The sequence below is a fragment of the Ambystoma mexicanum genome, chromosome 13, assembly GCF_040938575.1.
Source record: "Ambystoma mexicanum isolate Mex_15411 chromosome 13, UKY_AmexF1_1, whole genome shotgun sequence".
Classification (NCBI taxonomy): domain Eukaryota; kingdom Metazoa; phylum Chordata; class Amphibia; order Caudata; family Ambystomatidae; genus Ambystoma; species Ambystoma mexicanum.
In genome coordinates this window covers 809,081,534-809,104,105 of record NC_090938.1, presented here as the reverse complement: position 1 = coordinate 809,104,105, position 22,572 = coordinate 809,081,534, and the positions used below count along the sequence as shown (strand labels likewise).

Genomic DNA, 22,572 nt, shown 5'->3' with positions numbered 1-22,572 from the left:
ACGCATTGTGCGCCTGATGGTTCTGTGATATTGCAACGCATTGTGTGCCTGATGGTTCTGTGATATTGCATTCTGTGATATTGCAACGCATTGTGTGCCTGATGGTTCTGTGATATTGCATTCTGTGATATTGCAACGCGTTGTGCGCCTGATGGTTCTGTGATATTGCAACGCATTGTGTGCCTGATGGTACTGTAATATTGCAACACATTGTGCACCTGATTGTACTGTGATATTGCAACGCTTTGTGTGCCTGATGGTTCTGTGATATTGCATTCTGTGATATTGCAACGCATTGTGCGCCTGATGGTACTGTGATATTGCATTCTGTGATATTGCAACGCATTGTGCGCCTGATGGTACTGTGATATTGCAACGCATTGTGCGCCTGATGGTTCTTTGATATTGCAAAGCATTGTGTGCCTGATGGTTCTTTGATATTGCAAAGCATTGTGTGCCTGATGGTTCTGTGATATTGCAAAGCATTGTGTGCCTGATGGTTCTTTGATATTGCAAAGCATTGTGTGCCTGATGGTTCTGTGATATTGCAACGCATTGTGCGCCTGATGGTTCTGTGATATTGCAACGCATTGTGTGCCGGATGGTTCTGTGATATTGCATTCTGTGATATTGCAACGCATTGTGCGCCTGATGGTTCTGTGATATTGCAACGCATTGTGTGCCGGATGGTTCTGTGATATTGCAACGCATTGTGCGCCTGATGGTACTGTGATATTGCATTCTGTGATATTGCAACGCATTGTGCGCCTGATGGTTCTGTGATATTGCAACGCATTGTGCGCCTGATGGTTCTGTGATATTGCAACGCATTGTGCGCCTGATGGTTCTGTGATATTGCAAAGCATTGTGTGCCTGATGGTTCTGTGATATTGCAAAGCATTGTGTGCCTGATGGTTCTTTGATATTGCAAAGCATTGTGCGCCTGATGGTTCTGTGATATTGCAACGCATTGTGTGCCTGATGGTTCTGTGATATTGCAACGCATTGTGCGCCTGATGGTTCTGTGATATTGCAACGTGTTGTGTGCCTGATGGTTCTGTGATATTGCAACGCATTGTGTTCAATTGTGCGCCTGATTGTACTGTGATATTGCAACGCATTGTGCGCCTGATGGTTCTGTGATATTGCAACGCGTTGTGTGCCTGATGGTTCTGTGATATTGCAACGCATTGTGCGCCTGATGGTTCTGTGATATTGCAACGCATTGTGCGCCTGATGGTTCTGTGATATTGCAACGCGTTGTGTGCCTGATGGTTCTGTGATATTGCAACGCATTGTGCGCCTGATGGTTCTGTGATATTGCAACGCGTTGTGTGCCTGATGGTTCTGTGATATTGCAACGCATTGTGTTCAATTGTGCGCCTGATTGTACTGTGATATTGCAACGCATTGTGCGCCTGATGGTTCTGTGATATTGCAAAGCATTGTGTGCCTGATGGTTCTTTGATATTGCAAAGCATTGTGCGCCTGATGGTTCTGTGATATTGCAACGCATTGTGCGCCTGATGGTACTGTAATATTGCAACACATTGTGCACCTGATTGTACTGTGATATTGCAACGCTTTGTGTGCCTGATGGTTCTGTGATATTGCAACGCATTGTGTGCCTGATGGTTCTGTGATATTGCAACGCATTGTGTGCCTGATGGTTCTGTGATATTGCAAAGCATTGTGTGCCTGATGGTTCTTTGATATTGCAAAGCATTGTGCGCCTGATGGTTCTGTGATATTGCAACGCGTTGTGTGCCTGATTGTACTGTGATATTGCAACGCGTTGTGCGCCTGATGGTTCTGTGATATTGCAACGCATTGTGCGCCTGATGGTACTGGGATATTGCAACGCATTGTGCGCCTGATGGTTTTGTGATATTGCAACGCATTGTGTGCCTGATGGTTCTGTGATATTGCAACGCATTGTGCGCCTGATGGTTCTGTGATATTGCAACGCATTGTGTGCCTGATGGTTCTGTGATATTGCAACGCATTGTGTGCCTGATGGTTCTGTGATATTGCAAAGCATTGTGTGCCTGATGGTTCTTTGATATTGCAAAGCATTGTGCGCCTGATGGTTCTGTGATATTGCAACGCGTTGTGTGCCTGATTGTACTGTGATATTGCAACGCGTTGTGCGCCTGATGGTTCTGTGATATTGCAACGCATTGTGCGCCTGATGGTACTGGGATATTGCAACGCATTGTGCGCCTGATGGTTTTGTGATATTGCAACGCATTGTGTGCCTGATGGTTCTGTGATATTGCAACACATTGTGTGCCTGATGGTTCTGTGATATTGCAACGCATTGTGCGCCTGATGGTTCTGTGATATTGCAACGCATTGTGTGCCTGATGGTTCTGTGATATTGCATTCTGTGATATTGCAACGCATTGTGCGCCTGATGGTTCTGTGATATTGCAACGCATTGTGCGCCTGATGGTACTGTGATATTGCATTCTGTGATATTGCAAGGCATTGTGCGCCTGATTGTACTGTGATATTGCAACGCATTGTGTGCCTGATGGTTCTGTGATATTGCATTCTGTGATATTGCAACGCATTGTGTGCCTGATTGTACTGTGATATTGCAACGCGTTGTGTGCCTGATGGTTCTGTGATATTGCAACGCATTGTGCGCCTGATGGTTCTGTGATATTGCAATGCATTGTGTGCCTGATGGTTCTGTGATATTGCATTCTGTGATATTGCAACGCATTGTGCGCCTGATTGTACTGTGATATTGCAACGCGTTGTGTGCCTGATTGTACTGTGATATTGCAACGCGTTGTGCGCCTGATGGTTCTGTGATATTGCAACGCATTGTGCGCCTGATGGTACTGGGATATTGCAACGCATTGTGCGCCTGATGGTTCTGTGATATTGCAACGCATTGTGCGCCTGATGGTTCTGTGATATTGCAACGCATTTTGTGCCTGATGGTTCTGTGATATTGCAACGCATTGTGCGCCTGATGGTTCTGTGATATTGCAACGCATTGTGTGCCTGATGGTTCTGTGATATTGCATTCTGTGATATTGCAACGCATTGTGCGCCTGATGGTTCTGTGATATTGCAACGCATTGTGCGCCTGATGGTACTGGGATATTGCAACGCATTGTGCGCCTGATGGTTCTGTGATATTGCAACGCGTTGTGCGCCTGATGGTTCTGTGATATTGCAACGCATTGTGTGCCTGATGGTTCTGTGATATTGCATTATGTGATATTGCAACGCATTGTGCGCCTGATTGTACTGTGATATTGCAACGCGTTGTGTGCCTGATTGTACTGTGATATTGCAACGCGTTGTGCGCCTGATTGTACTGTGATATTGCAACGCGTTGTGCGCCTGATGGTTCTGTGATATTGCAACGCATTGTGCGCCTGATGGTACTGGGATATTGCAACGCATTGTGCGCCTGATGGTTCTGTGATATTGCAACGCATTGTGCGCCTGATGGTTCTGTGATATTGCAACGCATTGTGCGCCTGATGGTTCTGTGATATTGCAACGCATTGTGTGCCTGATGGTTCTGTGATATTGCATTCTGTGATATTGCAACGCATTGTGCGCCTGATGGTTCTGTGATATTGCAACGCATTGTGCGCCTGATGGTACTGGGATATTGCAACGCATTGTGCGCCTGATGGTTCTGTGATATTGCAACGCGTTGTGCGCCTGATGGTTCTGTGATATTGCAACGCATTGTGTGCCTGATGGTACTGTAATATTGCAACACATTGTGCACCTGATTGTACTGTGATATTGCAACGCTTTGTGTGCCTGATGGTTCTGTGATATTGCATTCTGTGATATTGCAACGCATTGTGCGCCTGATGGTACTGTGATATTGCATTCTGTGATATTGCAACGCATTGTGCGCCTGATGGTACTGTGATATTGCAACGCATTGTGCGCCTGATTGTACTGTGATATTGCAACGCGTTGTGTGCCTGATGGTTCTGTGATATTGCAACACATTGTGCACCTGATGGTTCTGTGATATTGCGTTCTGTGATATTGCAACGCATTGTGCGCCTGATTGTACTGTGATATTGCAACGCATTGTGCGCCTGATGGTACTGTGATATTGCAACGCGTTGTGCGCCTGATTGTACTGTGATATTGCAACGCGTTGTGCGCCTGATGGTTCTGTGATATTGCAACGCATTGTGTGCCTGATGGTTCTGTGATATTGCAACGCATTGTGTGCCTGATGGTTCTGTGATATTGCAACGCATTGTGCGCCTGATTGTACTGTGATATTGCAACGCGTTGTGTGCCTGATGGTTCTGTGATATTGCAACGCATTGTGTGCCTGATGGTTCTGTGATATTGCATTCTGTGATATTGCAACGCATTGTGGGCCTGATGGTTCTGTGATATTGCAACGCATTGTGTGCCTGATGGTTCTGTGATATTGCATTCTGTGATATTGCAACGCATTGTGCGCCTGATGGTACTGGGATATTGCAACGCATTGTGCGCCTGATGGTTCTGTGATATTGCAACACATTGTGCGCCTGATGGTTCTGTGATATTGCAACGCATTGTGTGCCTGATGGTTCTGTGATATTGCAACGCGTTGTGCGCCTGATGGTTCTGTGATATTGCAACGCGTTGTGCACCTGATGGTTCTGTGATATTGCAACGCGTTGTGTGCCTGATGGTTCTGTGATATTGCAATGCATTGTGTGCCTGATGGTTCTGTGATATTGCAACGCATTGTGTGCCGGATGGTTCTGTGATATTGCATTCTGTGATATTGCAACGCATTGTGCGCCTGATGGTTCTGTGATATTGCAACGCGTTGTGCACCTGATGGTTCTGTGATATTGCAACGCGTTGTGTGCCTGATGGTTCTGTGATATTGCAACGCATTGTGTGCCTGATGGTTCTGTGATATTGCAACGCATTGTGTGCCTGATGGTTCTGTGATATTGCAACGCATTGTGCGCCTGACGGTTCTGTGATATTGCAACGCATTGTGCGCCTGATGGTTCTGTGATATTGCAACGCGCTGTGCGCCTGATGGTTCTGTGATATTGCAACGCGTTGTGCGCCTGATGGTTCTGTGATATTGCAACGCGTTGCGTGCCTGATGGTTCTGTGATATTGCAACGCATTGTGCGCCTGATGGTTCTTTGATATTGCAATGCATTGTGCGCCTGATTGTACTGTGATATTGCAACGCATTGTGCGCCTGATGGTTCTGTGATATTGCAACGCATTGTGCGCCTGATGGTTCTGTGATATTGCAATGCGTTGTGTGCCTGATGGTTCTGTGATATTGCAACGCATTGTGCGCCTGATGGTTCTGTGATATTGCAACGCGTTGTGTGCCTGATGGTTCTGTGATATTGCAACGCATTGTGCGCCTGATGGTTCTGTGATATTGCAACGCATTGTGCGCCTGATGGTTCTGTGATATTGCAACGCGTTGTGTGCCTGATGGTTCTGTGATATTGCAACGCATTGTGCGCCTGATGGTTCTGTGATATTGCAACGCATTGTGCGCCTGATGGTTCTGTGATATTGCAACGCGTTGTGTGCCTGATGGTTCTGTGATATTGCAACGCATTGTGCGCCTGATGGTTCTGTGATATTGCAACGCGTTGTGTGCCTGATGGTTCTGTGATATTGCAACGCATTGTGTTCAATTGTGCGCCTGATTGTACTGTGATATTGCAACGCATTGTGTGCCTGATGGTTCTGTGATATTGCAAAGCATTGTGTGCCTGATGGTTCTTTGATATTGCAAAGCATTGTGTGCCTGATGGTTCTTTGATATTGCAAAGCATTGTGTGCCTGATGGTTCTGTGATATTGCAAAGCATTGTGTGCCTGATGGTTCTTTGATATTGCAAAGCATTGTGTGCCTGATGGTTCTGTGATATTGCAACGCATTGTGCGCCTGATGGTTCTGTGATATTGCAACGCATTGTGCGCCTGATGGTTCTGTGATATTGCAACGCATTGTGCGCCTGATGGTTCTTTGATATTGCAAAGCATTGTGTGCCTGATGGTTCTTTGATATTGCAAAGCATTGTGTGCCTGATGGTTCTGTGATATTGCAAAGCATTGTGTGCCTGATGGTTCTTTGATATTGCAAAGCATTGTGTGCCTGATGGTTCTGTGATATTGCAACGCATTGTGCGCCTGATGGTTCTGTGATATTGCAACGCATTGTGCGCCTGATGGTTCTGTGATATTGCAACGCATTGTGCGCCTGATGGTTCTGTGATATTGCAAAGCATTGTGTGCCTGATGGTTCTGTGATATTGCAAAGCATTGTGTGCCTGATGGTTCTTTGATATTGCAAAGCATTGTGCGCCTGATGGTTCTGTGATATTGCAACGCATTGTGTGCCTGATGGTTCTGTGATATTGCAACGCATTGTGCGCCTGATGGTTCTGTGATATTGCAACGTGTTGTGTGCCTGATGGTTCTGTGATATTGCAACGCATTGTGTTCAATTGTGCGCCTGATTGTACTGTGATATTGCAACGCGTTGTGTGCCTGATGGTTCTGTGATATTGCAACGCATTGTGCGCCTGATGGTTCTGTGATATTGCAACGCATTGTGCGCCTGATGGTTCTGTGATATTGCAACGCGTTGTGTGCCTGATGGTTCTGTGATATTGCAACGCATTGTGCGCCTGATGGTTCTGTGATATTGCAACGCGTTGTGTGCCTGATGGTTCTGTGATATTGCAACGCATTGTGTTCAATTGTGCGCCTGATTGTACTGTGATATTGCAACGCATTGTGCGCCTGATGGTTCTGTGATATTGCAAAGCATTGTGTGCCTGATGGTTCTTTGATATTGCAACGCATTGTGCGCCTGATGGTTCTGTGATATTGCAACGCATTGTGCGCCTGATGGTTCTGTGATATTGCAACGCATTGTGTGCCTGATGGTTCTTTGATATTGCAAAGCATTGTGTGCCTGATGGTTCTGTGATATTGCAAAGCATTGTGTGCCTGATGGTTCTTTGATATTGCAAAGCATTGTGCGCCTGATGGTTCTGTGATATTGCAACGCATTGTGTGCCGGATGGTTCTGTGATATTGCATTCTGTGATATTGCAACGCATTGTGCGCCTGATGGTTCTGTGATATTGCAAAGCATTGTGTGCCTGATGGTTCTGTGATATTGCAACGCATTGTGCGCCTGATGGTTCTGTGATATTGCAACGCGTTGTGTGCCTGATGGTTCTGTGATATTGCAACGCATTGTGCGCCTGATGGTTCTGTGATATTGCAACGCGTTGTGTGCCTGATGGTTCTGTGATATTGCAACGCATTGTGTTCAATTGTGCGCCTGATTGTACTGTGATATTGCAACGCATTGTGCGCCTGATGGTTCTGTGATATTGCAAAGCATTGTGTGCCTGATGGTTCTTTGATATTGCAAAGCATTGTGCGCCTGATGGTTCTGTGATATTGCAACGCATTGTGCGCCTGATGGTTCTGTGATATTGCAACGCATTGTGTTCAATTGTGCGCCTGATTGTACTGTGATATTGCAACGCATTGTGCGCCTGATGGTTCTGTGATATTGCAAAGCATTGTGTGCCTGATGGTTCTTTGATATTGCAAAGCATTGTGCGCCTGATGGTTCTGTGATATTGCAACGCATTGTGCGCCTGATGGTTCTGTGATATTGCAACGCATTGTGTGCCTGATGGTTCTGTGATATTGCAACGCGTTGTGTGCCTGATGGTTCTGTGATATTGCAACGCATTGTGCGCCTGATGGTTCTGTGATATTGCAACGCTTTGTGTGCCTGATGGTTCTGTGATATTGCATTCTGTGATATTGCAACGCATTGTGCGCCTGATTGTACTGTGATATTGCAACGCGTTGTGTGCCTGATTGTACTGTGATATTGCAACACATTGTGCGCCTGATGGTTCTGTGATATTGCAACGCATTGTGCGCCTGATGGTTCTGTGATATTGCAACGCATTGTGTTCAATTGTGCGCCTGATTGTACTGTGATATTGCAACGCATTGTGCGCCTGATGGTTCTGTGATATTGCAAAGCATTGTGTGCCTGATGGTTCTTTGATATTGCAAAGCATTGTGCGCCTGATGGTTCTGTGATATTGCAACGCGTTGTGTGCCTGATGGTTCTGTGATATTGCAACGCATTGTGCGCCTGATGGTTCTGTGATATTGCAACGCTTTGTGTGCCTGATGGTTCTGTGATATTGCATTCTGTGATATTGCAACGCATTGTGCGCCTGATTGTACTGTGATATTGCAACGCGTTGTGTGCCTGATTGTACTGTGATATTGCAACGCATTGTGTGCCTGATGGTTCTGTGATATTGCAACGCATTGTGCGCCTGATGGTTCTGTGATATTGCAACGCGTTGTGCGCCTGATGGTTCTGTGATATTGCAACGCGTTGTGTGCCTGATGGTTCTGTGATATTGCAAAGCATTGTGTGCCTGATGGTTCTTTGATATTGCAAAGCATTGTGCGCCTGATGGTTCTGTGATATTGCAACGCGTTGTGTGCCTGATGGTTCTGTGATATTGCAACGCATTGTGCGCCTGATGGTTCTGTGATATTGCAACGCTTTGTGTGCCTGATGGTTCTGTGATATTGCATTCTGTGATATTGCAACGCATTGTGCGCCTGATTGTACTGTGATATTGCAACGCGTTGTGTGCCGGATGGTTCTGTGATATTGCAACGCATTGTGCGCCTGATGGTTCTGTGATATTGCAACGCTTTGTGTGCCTGATGGTTCTGTGATATTGCATTCTGTGATATTGCAACGCATTGTGTGCCTGATTGTACTGTGATATTGCAACGCATTGTGTGCCTGATGGTACTGTGATATTGCAACGCATTGTGCGCCTGATTGTACTGGGATATTGCAACGCATTGTGCGCCTGATGGTTCTGTGATATTGCAACGCGTTGTGCGCCTGATGGTTCTGTGATATTGCAACGCGTTGTGTGCCTGATGGTTCTGTGATATTGCAAAGCATTGTGCGATTTATTAATTTGGAGTTCGTGGGACAGGAGATAAAAAGAGTAAACCTGATTCGGATTCGGTACCGATTCAAAACAAAAAGTGTCCCATCTGTTGTGTTTTGATTTGGAGGCCACAGAGAAAGTGACGTGTGTAAATTAAGTGTTTTCTTGAGATCTATTAAAACCATTTGTTAATAAAAAAATATCTATTTTCTCAATACCCCGACCTGGTACTAGGCTTAGTGTGGCACAGGGTGAGAAAAGCCTTGGTGATATTATATGCGGTTCAGACAGGGCTAAGCAAACTAAATATTACAGGAATAACAGTATTTGGTGTGGCGCTTTAACTGGGGGGAGACGGTCCTTCCCGTATTAATAGCGGTCCTCAACACATATTGTTACAGGGCAGGTTTAGCATGTATTGTATGTGCAGGCTTACCATGTATTATATGAACAGTCATTGCATATATACTGTATGTACAGTCATTGCATATACTGTATGTGCAGGATGGGGGAGGGGAGAGAGATGGCATAGAGGTGGGACCAGGCCTGGAGCCAGGCACAGAAAGAGAACACAGTGGAGAAAGGGTATGGGGAGGGGGAGAGATGGCATAGAGGTAGGTCCAGGCATGGAGCCAGGCACAGAAAGAGAACACAGTGGAGAAAGGGTATGGGGGAGGGGAGAGAGATGGCATAGAGGTGGGACCAGGCATGGAGCCAGGCACAGAAAGAAAACACAGTGGAGAAATGGGTTGGGGGAGGGGAGAGATATGGCATGGGGGTGGGACCAGGCATGGAGCCAGGCAAAGAAAGAGAACACAGTGGAAGGATGGGAGGGGAGTGATAGAACGGAGGTGGGACCGGGCCTGGACCCAGGCACAGAAAGAGAACACAGTGGTGAGATGGGGTTGGGGGGGGTAGCATGGGGGCAGGTAGGACATGGAGCCAGAGAACAGGGATTATTATTAATCTTATTATTATTGATTGCTTTTGAGCTTATGGCCCTTGGAATGTGCATCTGTTACTGGATGGGATTACACCAGAACAATTCTGAGTCCAAATAACAGGACAAACTCAAGAAGATGGCAAGTTTCTGTTTTATTAACAAGGCAAAGCCATTGTTGACCATCGCCTAGCAACAGCCGTCCTCCTTAACCAATTGTAACCGCCGGCAGGCAGGAGCCAGCCCACAGACAAAGGCCTGCGAAAAAGGCCCTGTCTGCTTCAGGTACGCTTCCCACCCCCACTTGGTCCCCTGTGATGCTGCTTTGTGTGTCCCCCATCCCCCCTGGTCCCCCGTGATGCTGCTGTGTGTGCCCCCCATCCCCCCTGGTCCCCCATGATTCTGCTGTGTGTGTCCCCACCCCCCGGTCCCCCGTGATGCTGCTGTGTGTGCCCCCACCCCCCGGTCCCCTCTGATGCTGCTGTGTGCCCCTTCCCCACTGCCTGGGTCCCCCGTGATGCTGCTGTGTGCCCCCCAGCACCACCCCAGCCCCCCGTGATGCTGCTGTGTGCCCCCCACACCCTCTGGTCCCCTGTGATGCTTCTGTGTGCCCCCCACAACCCTCTGGTCCACCGTGATGCTGTTGTGTGCCCTGCCCCCGCCTTCTGGCCCCTTAATGTCCTCCCCCCTGCCCTCCCTGATTTCCTCTCCCCCTACCCCTCCCCTTTTCTTATTCTTCCATGCCCAATAGTACCCGCCTAATTGACTTGTGAATTTGTATGCTGCTGCCGCCCTGCACCATGGGGCTTGGCTCCATGTATCTGCCACCTAATTGACTTGTGAATTTGTGTGCTGCTGCCGCCCTGCACCATGGGGCTTGGCTCCATGTATCTGCCACCTAATTGACTTGTGCATTTGTATGCTGCTGCCGCCCTGCACCATGGAGTTAGACTCCATGTATCTGCCGCCTAATTGACTTGTGCATTTGTATGCTGCTGCCGCCCTGCACCATGGGGTTAGGCTCTATGTATCTGCCGCCAAATTGACTTTTGCATTTGTATGCTGCTGCCGCCTGCACCATGGGGCTAGGCTCCATGTATCTGTCACTTAATTGACTTTTGCATTTGTATGCTGCTGCCGCCCTGCAACATGGGGCTAGGCTCCATGTATCTGCCGCCTAATTGACTTGTGCATTTGTACACTGCTGCCGCCCTGCAACATAGGGCTAGGCTCCATGTATCTGCCGCCTAATTGACTTGTGCATTTGTGTGCTGCTGCCGCCCTGCAACATGGAGTTAGACTCCATGTATCTGCCGCCTAATTGACTTGTGCATTTGTATGCTGCTGCCGCCCTGCAACATGGGGCTAGGCTCCATGTATCTGCCGCCTAATTGACTTGTGCATTTGTATGCTGCTGCCGCCCTGCAACATGGGGCTAGGCTCCATGTATCTGTCGCCTAATTGACTTTTGCATTTGTGTGCTGCTGCCGCCCTGCAACGTGGGGTTAGGCTCCATGTATCTGCCGCCTAATTGACTTTTGCATTTGTGTGCTGCTGCCGCCCTGCAACGTGGGGCTAGGCCTCATGTATCTGTCACCTAATTGACTTGTGCATTTGTGTGCTGCTGCCGCCCTGCAACGTGGGGTTAGCATCATGTATCTGCCGCCTAATTGACTTTTGCATTTGTGTGCTGCTGCCGCCCTGCAACGTGGGGTTAGGCTCCATGTATCTGCCGCCTAATTGACTTGTGCATTTGTATGCTGCTTCCGCAATGCAACGTGGGGTTAGCATCATGTATCTGCCGCCTAATTGACTTTTGCATTTGTGTGCTGCTGCCGCCCTGCAACATGGAGTTAGGCTCCATGTATCTGCCGCCTAATTGACTTTTGCATTTGTATGCTGCTGCCGCCCTGCAACGTGGGGTTAGGCTCCATGTATCTACCGCCTAATTGACTTGTGCATTTGTGTGCTGCTGCCGCCCTGCAATGTGGGGTTAGCATCATGTATCTGCCGCCTAATTGACTTTTGCTTTTGTGTGCTGCTGCCGCCCTGCAACATGGAGTTAGGCTCCATGTATCTGCCGCCTAATTGACTTGTGCATTTGTGTGCTGCTGCCGCCCTGCAACATGGAGTTAGGCTCCATGTATCTGCCGCCTAATTGACTTGTGCATTTGTGTGCTGCTGCCGCCCTGCAACATGGAGTTAGGCTCCATGTATCTGCCGCCTAATTGACTTTTGCATTTGTATGCTGCTGCCACCCTGCAACATGGGGCTAGGCCTCATGTATCTGCCGCCTAATTGACTTGTGCATTTGTGTGCTGCTGCCGCCCTGCAACATGGAGTTAGACTCCATGTATCTGCCGCCTAATTGACTTGTGCATTTGTATGCTGCTGCCGCCCTGCAACATGGGGCTAGGCTCCATGTATCTGCCGCCTAATTGACTTTTGCATTTGTGTGCTGCTGCCGCCCTGCAACGTGGGGCTAGGCCTCATGTATCTGCCACCTAATTGACTTGTGCATTTGTGTGCTGCTGCCGCCCTGCAACGTGGGGTTAGCATCATATATCTGCCGCCTAATTGACTTTTGCATTTGTGTGCTGCTGCCGCCCTGCAACGTGGGGTTAGGCTCCATGTATCTGCCGCCTAATTGACTTGTGCATTTGTGTGCTGCTGCCGCCCTGCAACGTGGGGTTAGCATCATGTATCTGCCGCCTAATTGACTTTTGCATTTGTGTGCTGCTGCCGCCCTGCAACATGGAGTTAGGCTCCATGTATCTGCCGCCTAATTGACTTTTGCATTTGTATGCTGCTGCCGCCCTGCAACGTGGGGTTAGGCTCCATGTATCTGCCGCCTAATTGACTTGTGCATTTGTGTGCTGCTGCCGCCCTGCAACGTGGGGTTAGCATCATGTATCTGCCGCCTAATTGACTTTTGCATTTGTGTGCTGCTGCCGCCCTGCAACATGGAGTTAGGCTCCATGTATCTGCCACCTAATTGACTTGTGCATTTGTGTGCTGCTGCCGCCCTGCAACATGGAGTTAGGCTCCATGTATCTGCCGCCTAATTGACTTGTGCATTTGTGTGCTGCTGCCGCCCTGCAACATGGGGCTAGGCTCCATGTATCTGCCGCCTAATTGACTTGTGCATTTGTATGCTACTGCCGCCCTGCAACATGGGGCTAGGCCTCATGTATCTGCCGCCTAATTGACTTGTGCATTTGTGTGCTGCTGCCGCCCTGCAACATGGGGCTAGGCCTCATGTATCTGCCGCCTAATTGACTTGTGCATTTGTGTGCTGCTGCCGCCCTGCAACGTGGAGCTAGGCTCCATGTATCTGCCTCCTAATTGACTTGTGCATTTGTGTGCTGCTGCCGCCCTGCAACATGGGGTTAGGCCTCATGTATCTGCCGCCTAATTGACTTGTGCATTTGTGTGCTGCTGCCGCCCTGCAACGTGGGGTTAGCATCATGTATCTGCCGCCTAACTGACTTGTGCATTTGTGTGCTGCTGCCGCCCTGCAACGTGGGGTTAGCATCATGTATCTGCCGCCTAATTGACTTTTGCATTTGTGTGCTGCTGCCACCCTGCAACGTGGGTCTAGGCTCCATGTATCTGCCGCCTAATTGACTTGTGCATTTGTGCGCTGCTGCCGCCCTGCAACGTGGGGTTAGCATCATGTATCTGCCGCCTAATTGACTTGTGCATTTGTGCGCTGCTGCCGCCCTGCAACGTGGGGTTAGCATCATGTATCTGCGCATCTGAGCTCTCTTCTGCACTTTGCGTGTGATCTATCACTTATGTAGGTTCCTCTTTGATGTATTCACCTCTTGCGCTTCCTTGCTGTAACCTGAAGCACTGCAACTAATCTCTTAAGTATAAGCACCTAGATACCTCTGGGTTTTATGCGCTATATAAATGAATAAATAAATAAATACATAATCTAAAATAGGGAGTGTACAACGAACATCGACGGACGTAGACTCATTCTCTCAGTGATTTCCACAAAAAATACAATGATATACTTCTTTATGCGTCACAGTGACATCATACTACGTGGCAATAGTGAAAAACCTATCAAGGGTCGGGATTGGTGAAGGGACACATCTAGATATACAATCATATAGGAGCTAGGGTTGTTATTGGCTATCCAATATCAGGTGGACAACTTATGCCTACCTCTTCATACATGCCATTTTAAGACAAATCAGTTACACAGTGTTTCATTGGTTTCTCAAGCTATAGGGTCCTTCGTTATACGGACTAATACAATTAGTTTGGCACGCTTGTGCCTTGTCTGGAACATTCCGTTCAATTAGCAGCATCTAAGCCAAAACCCAGGTGCAGGGAGATAGGACATGAAGCTACCTCACCACCCAATTAGCCCAACATCTCTCATCACCCATGTCTTCTGCCATGAAATTGTCTTTGTACTTGGCCTTGCAGAGTATCCTCGTCCTGGGAATGCATGGGAGTGAGGGCACTCGCTATCGTGCCTGGAACTCCAAGTTCAAACTCTATTTCCATCCTTGACTCACGTGACAAGAGACCAGGATGCTGCTTATTCTGCAAGCTTTTAATTGCTTTAAATGAATTAAGACTTGGCATCCTTTGTGTTCTTTCTTGCACCTTACCGCAAGAGTATTCATCCTCCGCACACTCCTTCTTCTTCAGCGTAGATTGCTGACCTCGACTTCTCAGTTCTTGACTTCAGGCCAGACAGCCTCCCAACGCAGCTCCAGAAGCCTGCTCGTCTACTGCGACACAGCTTTTCATTCTTTCTCAATGATTCTTTGGCTGACTATTTCATGATGCCAATGTCCAGTTTCTGTGCAATGGCGGCTCCGCCTGCATTCTATTCACTTCTTATAGCTGGCCTCTATGATGACTTGATGTGTCTGTATTTCAGGCAGGTCGGTTTTCATGCCAGGCCTGCCACCCTGCATGGAATGCCCGTCTGCATTTCAGACGGGTCTTTTTTCATGCCAGGGCACCGCCACCCTGCATGGAATGCCTGTCTGCATTTCAGACGCGTCCCTTTTCAGATTGGGCATAAGAATGCGCTCTGGACCTCAATTCTGTAAGTTGCAAGTATCCTTGGGGTCTGGAAAAGGGGGAGCTCAAGACAGTCACACTGAAAGTGCAGCATACGCACACACACTGCATCACACAAGTGCAGCAGCAAAGCTCGCAGGTGGTCCTGGGTAGAGCTTGGCATGTTCTTCATGTTCCAGCTTTTTAGCAGGTGTCATTCTTCACCCCTCTACACTATTTTTGTTTTTATTTTCCTGCCAGAAAATACAAGACTACAAGTACCAGAATGCAATGTGCTGTGAGCCTTAAAGCAAGGACTGACTGAGCAAAGCACACTAGGTAGGGGTCAAATCAAAATGTCTTATACTCTCTTCTGCGTTCTTAGTTGCGGAGCCTTAGCTATTCTTTGATATGGTGATACGTCATGTTCTGATGCATGACACAGAATGCATGCATGTCGCAGATATCAAAAGACTGCTTTATGTGGTTGACCTGCTTATACTGGGGCCCTCCCAACTCCCTGAAAGAATACTGCAAGCCCTGGACTTGAGGGTGAGCAGAAGTCGGGCCCCTGCCTGACTCTCAGAGTCCAGGCCTCTGCTCTGCCCATGCATTCATTGTATGACGTCGGAAGGAGCTGGCATACATCATTTCATTTGTTTTGCGCTCATTTCTAATTGCAGCTCCGCAAAAAATAGTATACATTTAAGGAAATCGGCGCATAGTTCTAACTTTAATAAATAGTTTTACGTTATGGTTTTCTTGTTGTTTTAAACGGTTTTGAGGCAGCTGTGTAGTCCTCGGGTTCTGCAGCAGCGCAGTACTCGGGTCCTACAGCAGCGCAGTGCAGTACTCGGGTCCTACAGCAGCGCGGTGCTCGGGTCCTGCAGCAGCGCAGTGCTCGGGTCCTGCAGCAGCGCGGTGCTCGGGTTCTGCAGCAGCGCGGTGCTCGGGTTCTGCAGCAGCGCAGTACTCGGGTCCTGCAGCAGCGCGGTGCTCGGGTCCTGCAGCAGCGCAGTACTCGGGTCCTGCAGCAGCGCGGTTCTCGGGTCCTGCAGCAGTGCTCGGGTCCTGCAGCAGCGCGGTGCTCGGGTTCTGCAGCAGCGCGGTACTCGGGTCCTGCAGCAGCACGGTGCTCGGGTCCTGCAGCAGCGCAGTACTCGGGTCCTGCAGCAGCGCGGTGCTCGGGTCCTGCAGCAGCGCAGTACTCGGGTCCTGCAGCAGCGCGGTTCTCGGGTCCTGCAGCAGCGCAGTACTCGGGTCCTGCAGCAGCGCAGTGCTCGGGTCCTACAAGCAGTCCTCGAGTCCTGCAGCAGCGCAGTGCTCGGGTCCTGCAGCAGCGCAGTGCTCGGGGTCTGCAGCAGCGCAGTACTCGGGTCCTGCAGCAGCGCAGTGCTCGGGTCCTGCAGCAGCGCAGTACTCGGGTCCTACAGCAGCGCAGTGCTCGGGTCCTGCAGCAGCGCAGTGCTCGGGTCCTGCAGCAGCGCAGTGCTCGGGTCCTGCAGCAGTGCAGTGCTCGGGTCCTGCAGCAGCGCAGTACTCGGGTCCTGCAGCAGCACGGTTCTCGGGTCCTGCAGCAGCGCAGTACTCGGGTCCTGCAGCAGCACGGTTCTCGGGTCCTGCAGCAGCGCGGTTCTCGGGTCCTGCAGCAGCGCAGTAATCGGGTCCTACAGCAGTGCGGTGCTCGGGTTCTGCAGCAGCGCGGTGCTCGGGTCCTGCAGCAGCGCGGTGCTCGGGTTCTGCAGCAGCGCGGTACTCGGGTCCTGCAGCAGCGCGGTGCTCGGGTCCTGCAGCAGCGCAGTACTCGGGTTCTGCAGCAGCGCGGTGCTCGGGTCCTGCAGCAGCGCAGTACTCGGGTCCTGCAGCAGCGCGGTTCTCGGGTCCTGCAGCAGCGCGGTAATCGGGTCCTGCAGCAGCGCGGTTCTCGGGTCCTGCAGCAGCGCAGTAATCGGGTCCTACAGCAGCGCAGTGCTCGGGTCCTGCAGCAGCGCAGTGCTCGGGTCCTGCAGCAACGCAGTGCTCGGGTCCTGCAGCAGCGCAGTGCTCGGGTCCTGCAGCAGCGCAGTGCTCGGGTCCTGCAGCAGCGCAGTGCTCGGGTCCTGCAGCAGCGCAGTCCTTGGGTCCTGCAGCAGCGCAGTGCTCGGGTCCTGCAGCAGCGCAGTGCTCGGGTTCTGCAGCAGCGCAGTACTCGGGTCCTGCAGCAGCGCAGTGCTCGGGTCCTGCAGCAGCGCAGTGCTCGGGTCCTGCAGCAGCGCAGTGCTCGGGTCCTGCAGCAGCGCAGTGCTCGGGTCCTGCAGCAGCGCAGTACTCGGGTCCTGCAGCAGCGCAGTGCTCGGGTCCTGCAGCAGCGCAGTGCTCTGGTCCTGCTGCAGCAGCGCAGGGCTCAGATTCTGCAGCTGTTGCGCTTTCGGTTTCTTGCTGTTTAAGTGTGCCTGGAGTATATGATGCTGAGCGCCCCCCAGGGTCCATACGTTGCATACGCCCCCGCATGTCTCCACAGGGTCGGAGATCCTGGCCGTGACACAAACCTCTAGACACTTTCACTTCCCGGGGCTTCCCGAGACTGAGGAAAGTCCCCACGGCAGCCTCGGAATGCCGAGAGCGCCCCCTGCTGACTGTGGGTCAAGTTAGAGCCTCCTATCGGAACCACCAGCAGGAAAACGTCCGCGAATCCCTGGTCTGGAAGGGTACGGTTACTCGGTGTGAGCCACGGCTCGCGCCTCTGGACAGGGGTGATTGCTCTGAACTAATCTGGCCCACATCCAAGGAGCACTATAATACAGCGGCCGGGTCCCCATAAGCGCCCATCTGAAGAGACTGCCCAGTGCCCCTCTCACCTTCATTCAATAGAGACAGCGAACCTTGCCGAGGATCACACGTCATGTCAGCGGTGAAGCAGACCCGCTGATCTACGTGCGCTCATATTATCCTGACCTCATGAGCCCATGGTAGGAATAGAGAGTTGGGGCTGCCGACCATAAAGTCAGCTGCCTAAAATCACACGGCATGTCAGTGGAGAACTGCACCACAGCCGCGTGCTCCTGGAGTCTTGGCTTTGACCTCTCTGGGTGGCGGTCAGTTCAGAACTAAAATGGAACCTGTCACATGCAGGCTGCACTTCAACTATCTCCGGAAGCAAATCTGTGCTCTACGAGTTACTTAAAAATCACCGCACCCACCCCTTCAACCTGCTGAGCTATCCCACTAGGGCAAATCTGTGCACTACGGGTTACTTACAAGTCACCGCAGCCACTCCTTCAGCCTGCTGAGCTATCCCACTAGGGCAAATCTATGCACTACGGGTTACTTTCAAGTCACCGCACCCACCCCTTCAACCTGCTGAGCTATCCCACTAGGGCAAATCTATGCACTACGGGTTACTTACAAGTCACCGCAGCCACTCCTTCAGCCTGCTGAGCTATCCCACTAGGGCAAATCTATGCACTACGGGTTACTTACAAGTCACCGCACCCACCCCTTCAACCTGCTGAGCTATCCCACTAGGGCAAATCTATGCACTACGGGTTACTTACAAGTCACCGCACCCACCCCTTCAACCTGCTGAGCTATCCCACTAGGGCAAATCTATGCACTACGGGTTACTTACAAGTCACCGCAGCCACTCCTTCAGCCTGCTGAGCTATCCCACTAGGGCAAATCTATGCACTACGGGTTACTTACAAGTCACCGCAGCCACTCCTTGAGCCTGCTGAGCTATCCCACTAGGACTAAAAGCTATGCACTACAAGTTACTTAGAAATCACCGCAGCCACCCCTTCAGCCTGCAGAGCTATCCCACTAGGACTAAAAGCTGCGATTTGACGTTATAGGATGGGGAAGCGCCTGCGTGGGTCCGCCCACGCTTCCGATAATTAAGAAGAAGAAGAAGACGTTACACTGAAGATTACACCGCAGATGCATTTACTCACTGAGGTATCCCACCAGTTCGGAGTACAGGGTACACGCACCTGAAGCGATGGGGCAAATGATGACGAACAGGAAGGGCAGCAGGGTGGCCCTGCTCAGGTACATGGCTTCAGAGGGCTCACACAGGGGGTGTCTGCCGCTCTCTAACCTCCGGTCCCAGGGGTGTCCACACAGCTCCAGCAATGCTCGCTCTCTCCAGTCCGGGGTGGCGCCCTGCTCCCTGGGCCTCCCCCACAATGGGTGGTGCCAGCCAATGGGCGGCCGGGCTCTGCCCGTCATCAGTCACTGGGTGAAGCCTGAGAGTGCGAGGAGCCCTGCCGGGCTGCAACCACCCAGAGGGGACTGGCAGCTCGGGGGAGGAGGGGCCACAGCAGGGGAGTCAGGAGAAGGGGACAGAAGGAGGGCCCACGGGAGGAGGGGAGGGCCATAACAGGGGGGGGGGGGAGCTGAGGGGGAAAGAGAAGCCACGGCAGGGGGCGCACAGGAGTCAGGAGATGGGGACAGAAGGAGGGCCCACGGGAGGAGGGGAGGGGGGAAGGGCCACAGCAGGGGCCTGGGGGGTGCTGAGGGGGAAAGAGAGGCCACGGCAGGGGGCGCACAGGAGTCAGGAGATGGGGACAGAAGGAGGGCCCACGGGAGGAGGGGAGGGCCATAACAGGGGGGGGGGGGGGGAGCTGAGGGGGAAAGAGAAGCCACGGCAGGGGGCGCACAGGAGTCAGGAGATGGGGACAGAAGGAGGGCCCACGGGAGGAGGGGAGGGGGGAAGGGCCACAGCAGGGGCCTGGGGGGTGCTGAGGGGGAAAGAGAGGCCACGGCAGGGGGCGCACAGGAGTCAGGAGATGGGGACAGAAGGAGGGCCCACGGGAGGAGGGGAGGGGGGAAGGGCCACAGCAGGGGGGTGGGGGGTGCTGAGGGGGAAAGAGAAGCCACGGCAGGGGGCGCACAGGAGTCAGGAGAAGGGGACAGAAGGAGGGCCCACGGGAGGAGGGGAGGGGGGAAGGGCCACAGCAGGGGGGTGGGGGGGGTGCTGAGGGGGAAAGAGAAGCCACAGCAGGGGGCGCACAGGAGTCAGGAGAAGGGGACAGAAGGAGGGCCCACGGGAGGAGGGGAGGGGGGAAGGGCCACAGCAGGGGGGTGGGGGGGTGCTGAGGGGGAAAGAGAAGCCACGGCAGGGGGCGCACAGGAGTCAGGAGAAGGGGACAGAAGGAGGGCCCACGGGAGGAGGGGAGGGGGGAAGGGCCACAGCAGGGGGGTGGGGGGGGTGCTGAGGGGGAAAGAGAAGCCACGGCAGGGGGCGCACAGGAGTCAGGAGAAGGGGACAGAAGGAGGGCCCACGGGAGGGGGTGATGGGGGAGTGGGGAAGGGCCACAGCAGGGGCCTGGGGGGTGCTGAGGGGGAAAGAGAGGCCACGGCAGGGGGAGCACAGGAGTCAGGAGAAGGGGAAAGACACAGCAAATGTTTCTTTTCTTTGCGCTTTAATGATCAAATGTAATTGGACACATGTACTATGAATTCATATATTTTCTATATGAATATTGAAATACAAAATAAGTACATTTTCTTTTTAAGGAAACGTTACTGGAGTGATATTTATTTATTTTTTATTTTTTCAGTAAAAAGCAATCATTGGGTGTATGTGGGGGCGGGAGGGCTCCACAAGTTTGTGGGCATCTGATGGTTCTTTATCGTCGATACCACCCGGTGTCAGGGCTGGTTTATCTCCCTTGCACCCCACTATCTATCCTAAAAACCTAAACATTCATCAAACACCAAAGGCGTGCTCCTAGTTTCTCAGTGACTAGGTCTGCTGAATATCCCCTAGCAGCAGGGGGTGACAGAATAACCTAGGCAGCACCCACTTCGGAAGAAGGCAGGCTACGTCTTCTTCAAAGATCAATAGGATAACGGGTAAACGCGCGATAACGCTTGCGTTTGATGAAAAGGAAGCGAATCGTATTCTAGGGCTGATAAAAGAGATTGAAAGTAATAGACCTACAGCGACAAACCCGGAGAAACTGACATTACAACTAGAAAGAGTCATCAGGAGAGAACTATCACAGAAACTCCACGCTACTACATTGGCACAGTACTATCTGTATTCAGTAGTCAGTACATCAACTCAGAATTGGATACAGGCTCTCCCGCCTACAGCACCCATACCAACAATGCACACACCCCTGTGCATCCTGCTCCCCACCTCCCACACAACAAGTATCATACACATCCTGCTCCTAGTACTAGCAACGTACCAATACCACACCACTCACTACAACACCATGTCACTACCTCTCAACCACGCTAACAAACCCTGGCCAACTGATTGCCACCTGCAACGCCCAACCACATAACACTCTACCCTGCAATACCATCGAGAGGAAGGGCAGACTCCGCTCAAGACTTGCAAAACTCTATGAACCACTAGCTAGAACCCTGACATCCTCTAACAAACGAACAACAGAACACTGGCCCAATCCGACCACCACCAACAACCCCCCCTCCAAGACCCAAACTACAACTAGTCCCACCTTTCCAAAGATAAACAAACCTAACCTCATGGGTGGCCTAATAAACTCTAGATCGCTAGTTGCACACGCTTCAGATATAGCAGACATCATCCACTCTGAACATCTAGACTTCCTAGCAGTCACCGAATCTTGGCTACACGCCGCAGCAGGACCCGGCCTCTCACTGGCCATACCAAACGGATACACCATACTGCGATCAGACAGAACCGACACTCGAGGTGGAGGCACTGCACTCATAATAAGAAACAATCTACCTTGCAGACTAGTGCCATCCCCAGTCATCAACTCATGTGAGCTCTTGACAGCCAAACTAAGCATAAATAACACCCAGACTCTCACAATATACTTGGTCTATAGACCTCCAGGCCCCATTGGGACCTTTGAAGATGACATATCAAATATCATCTCGAATAATCTAAAAAACTCATCTCAAGTCCTACTACTAGGCGACTTGAACTTAGGTTATAACGACCCCAAAGACACACATGCATCCAATGTGGCTAGTATCCTAGAGGAACAAGGATTTACCCAAAGAGTGCTCACCCCCTCACACAACAAAGGCAGAACCCTGGACTGGGTAGCAGACTACAACTACAACGGCACGATAGCCTCCATATCCCCCCAGATCTGGACAGATCACCACCTCATAACCTTTACCCTAACTGCCGCCAAACCTACCTTGGCTCCCACACCCCTAGCTCCGTCCATTCCCACCCGGAACAAGAAAAACATCACCTGTGACAAACTGCTACCCCTCATCCTCCCTACACTCAACGCCATCCCGGAAAACCTGGACCCCAAAGCTATGGTTAAGAAATTTAACCACATCATGACCACATCTCTAGACTCTATTGCACCACTCAAACTTAGACAAAGCAAACCCAAAGCCCATCTCAATTCATGGTACACCCCATACCTAAAATCATTGTGCAAACAAAAAAGGCACTGTGAGACATCCTGGCGAGCACAACCTTCTGACGAAAACAAAGCCAACCTCTGCTCCATCACAGCCCTATACAAAAAAGAAATCATCCTAGCTAAACGCGAATCCTACAACGCTAGAATTGCCCAAGCCAACTCTAGCACAAAATAACTCTTTGTCATCCTCAAGGAGCTAGAAGCGCCCACCCCTGTGCCAG

The 22,572-nt window shown here is 50.9% G+C and overlaps 1 protein-coding gene across 2 annotated transcripts in view; it reads right to left on the bottom strand.

The window, feature by feature from the left end:
* LOC138522041 (class II histocompatibility antigen, M beta 1 chain) overlaps window positions 1–19,313 on the bottom strand; it is a 356,872-nt gene extending 337,559 nt beyond the window's left edge. Inside the window, exon 1 of one of the 2 annotated variants that reach the window (XM_069635265.1) lies at window positions 18,950–19,313. In XM_069635265.1, coding sequence (XP_069491366.1) covers window positions 18,950–19,187 — 238 coding nt within the window. In that variant the 5' untranslated portion in view covers window positions 19,188–19,313. The remainder of the gene's footprint in view (window positions 1–18,949) is intronic. The other variant, XM_069635264.1, reaches the window with a different exon arrangement.
* Window positions 19,314–22,572: the final 3,259 nt, after the last annotated feature.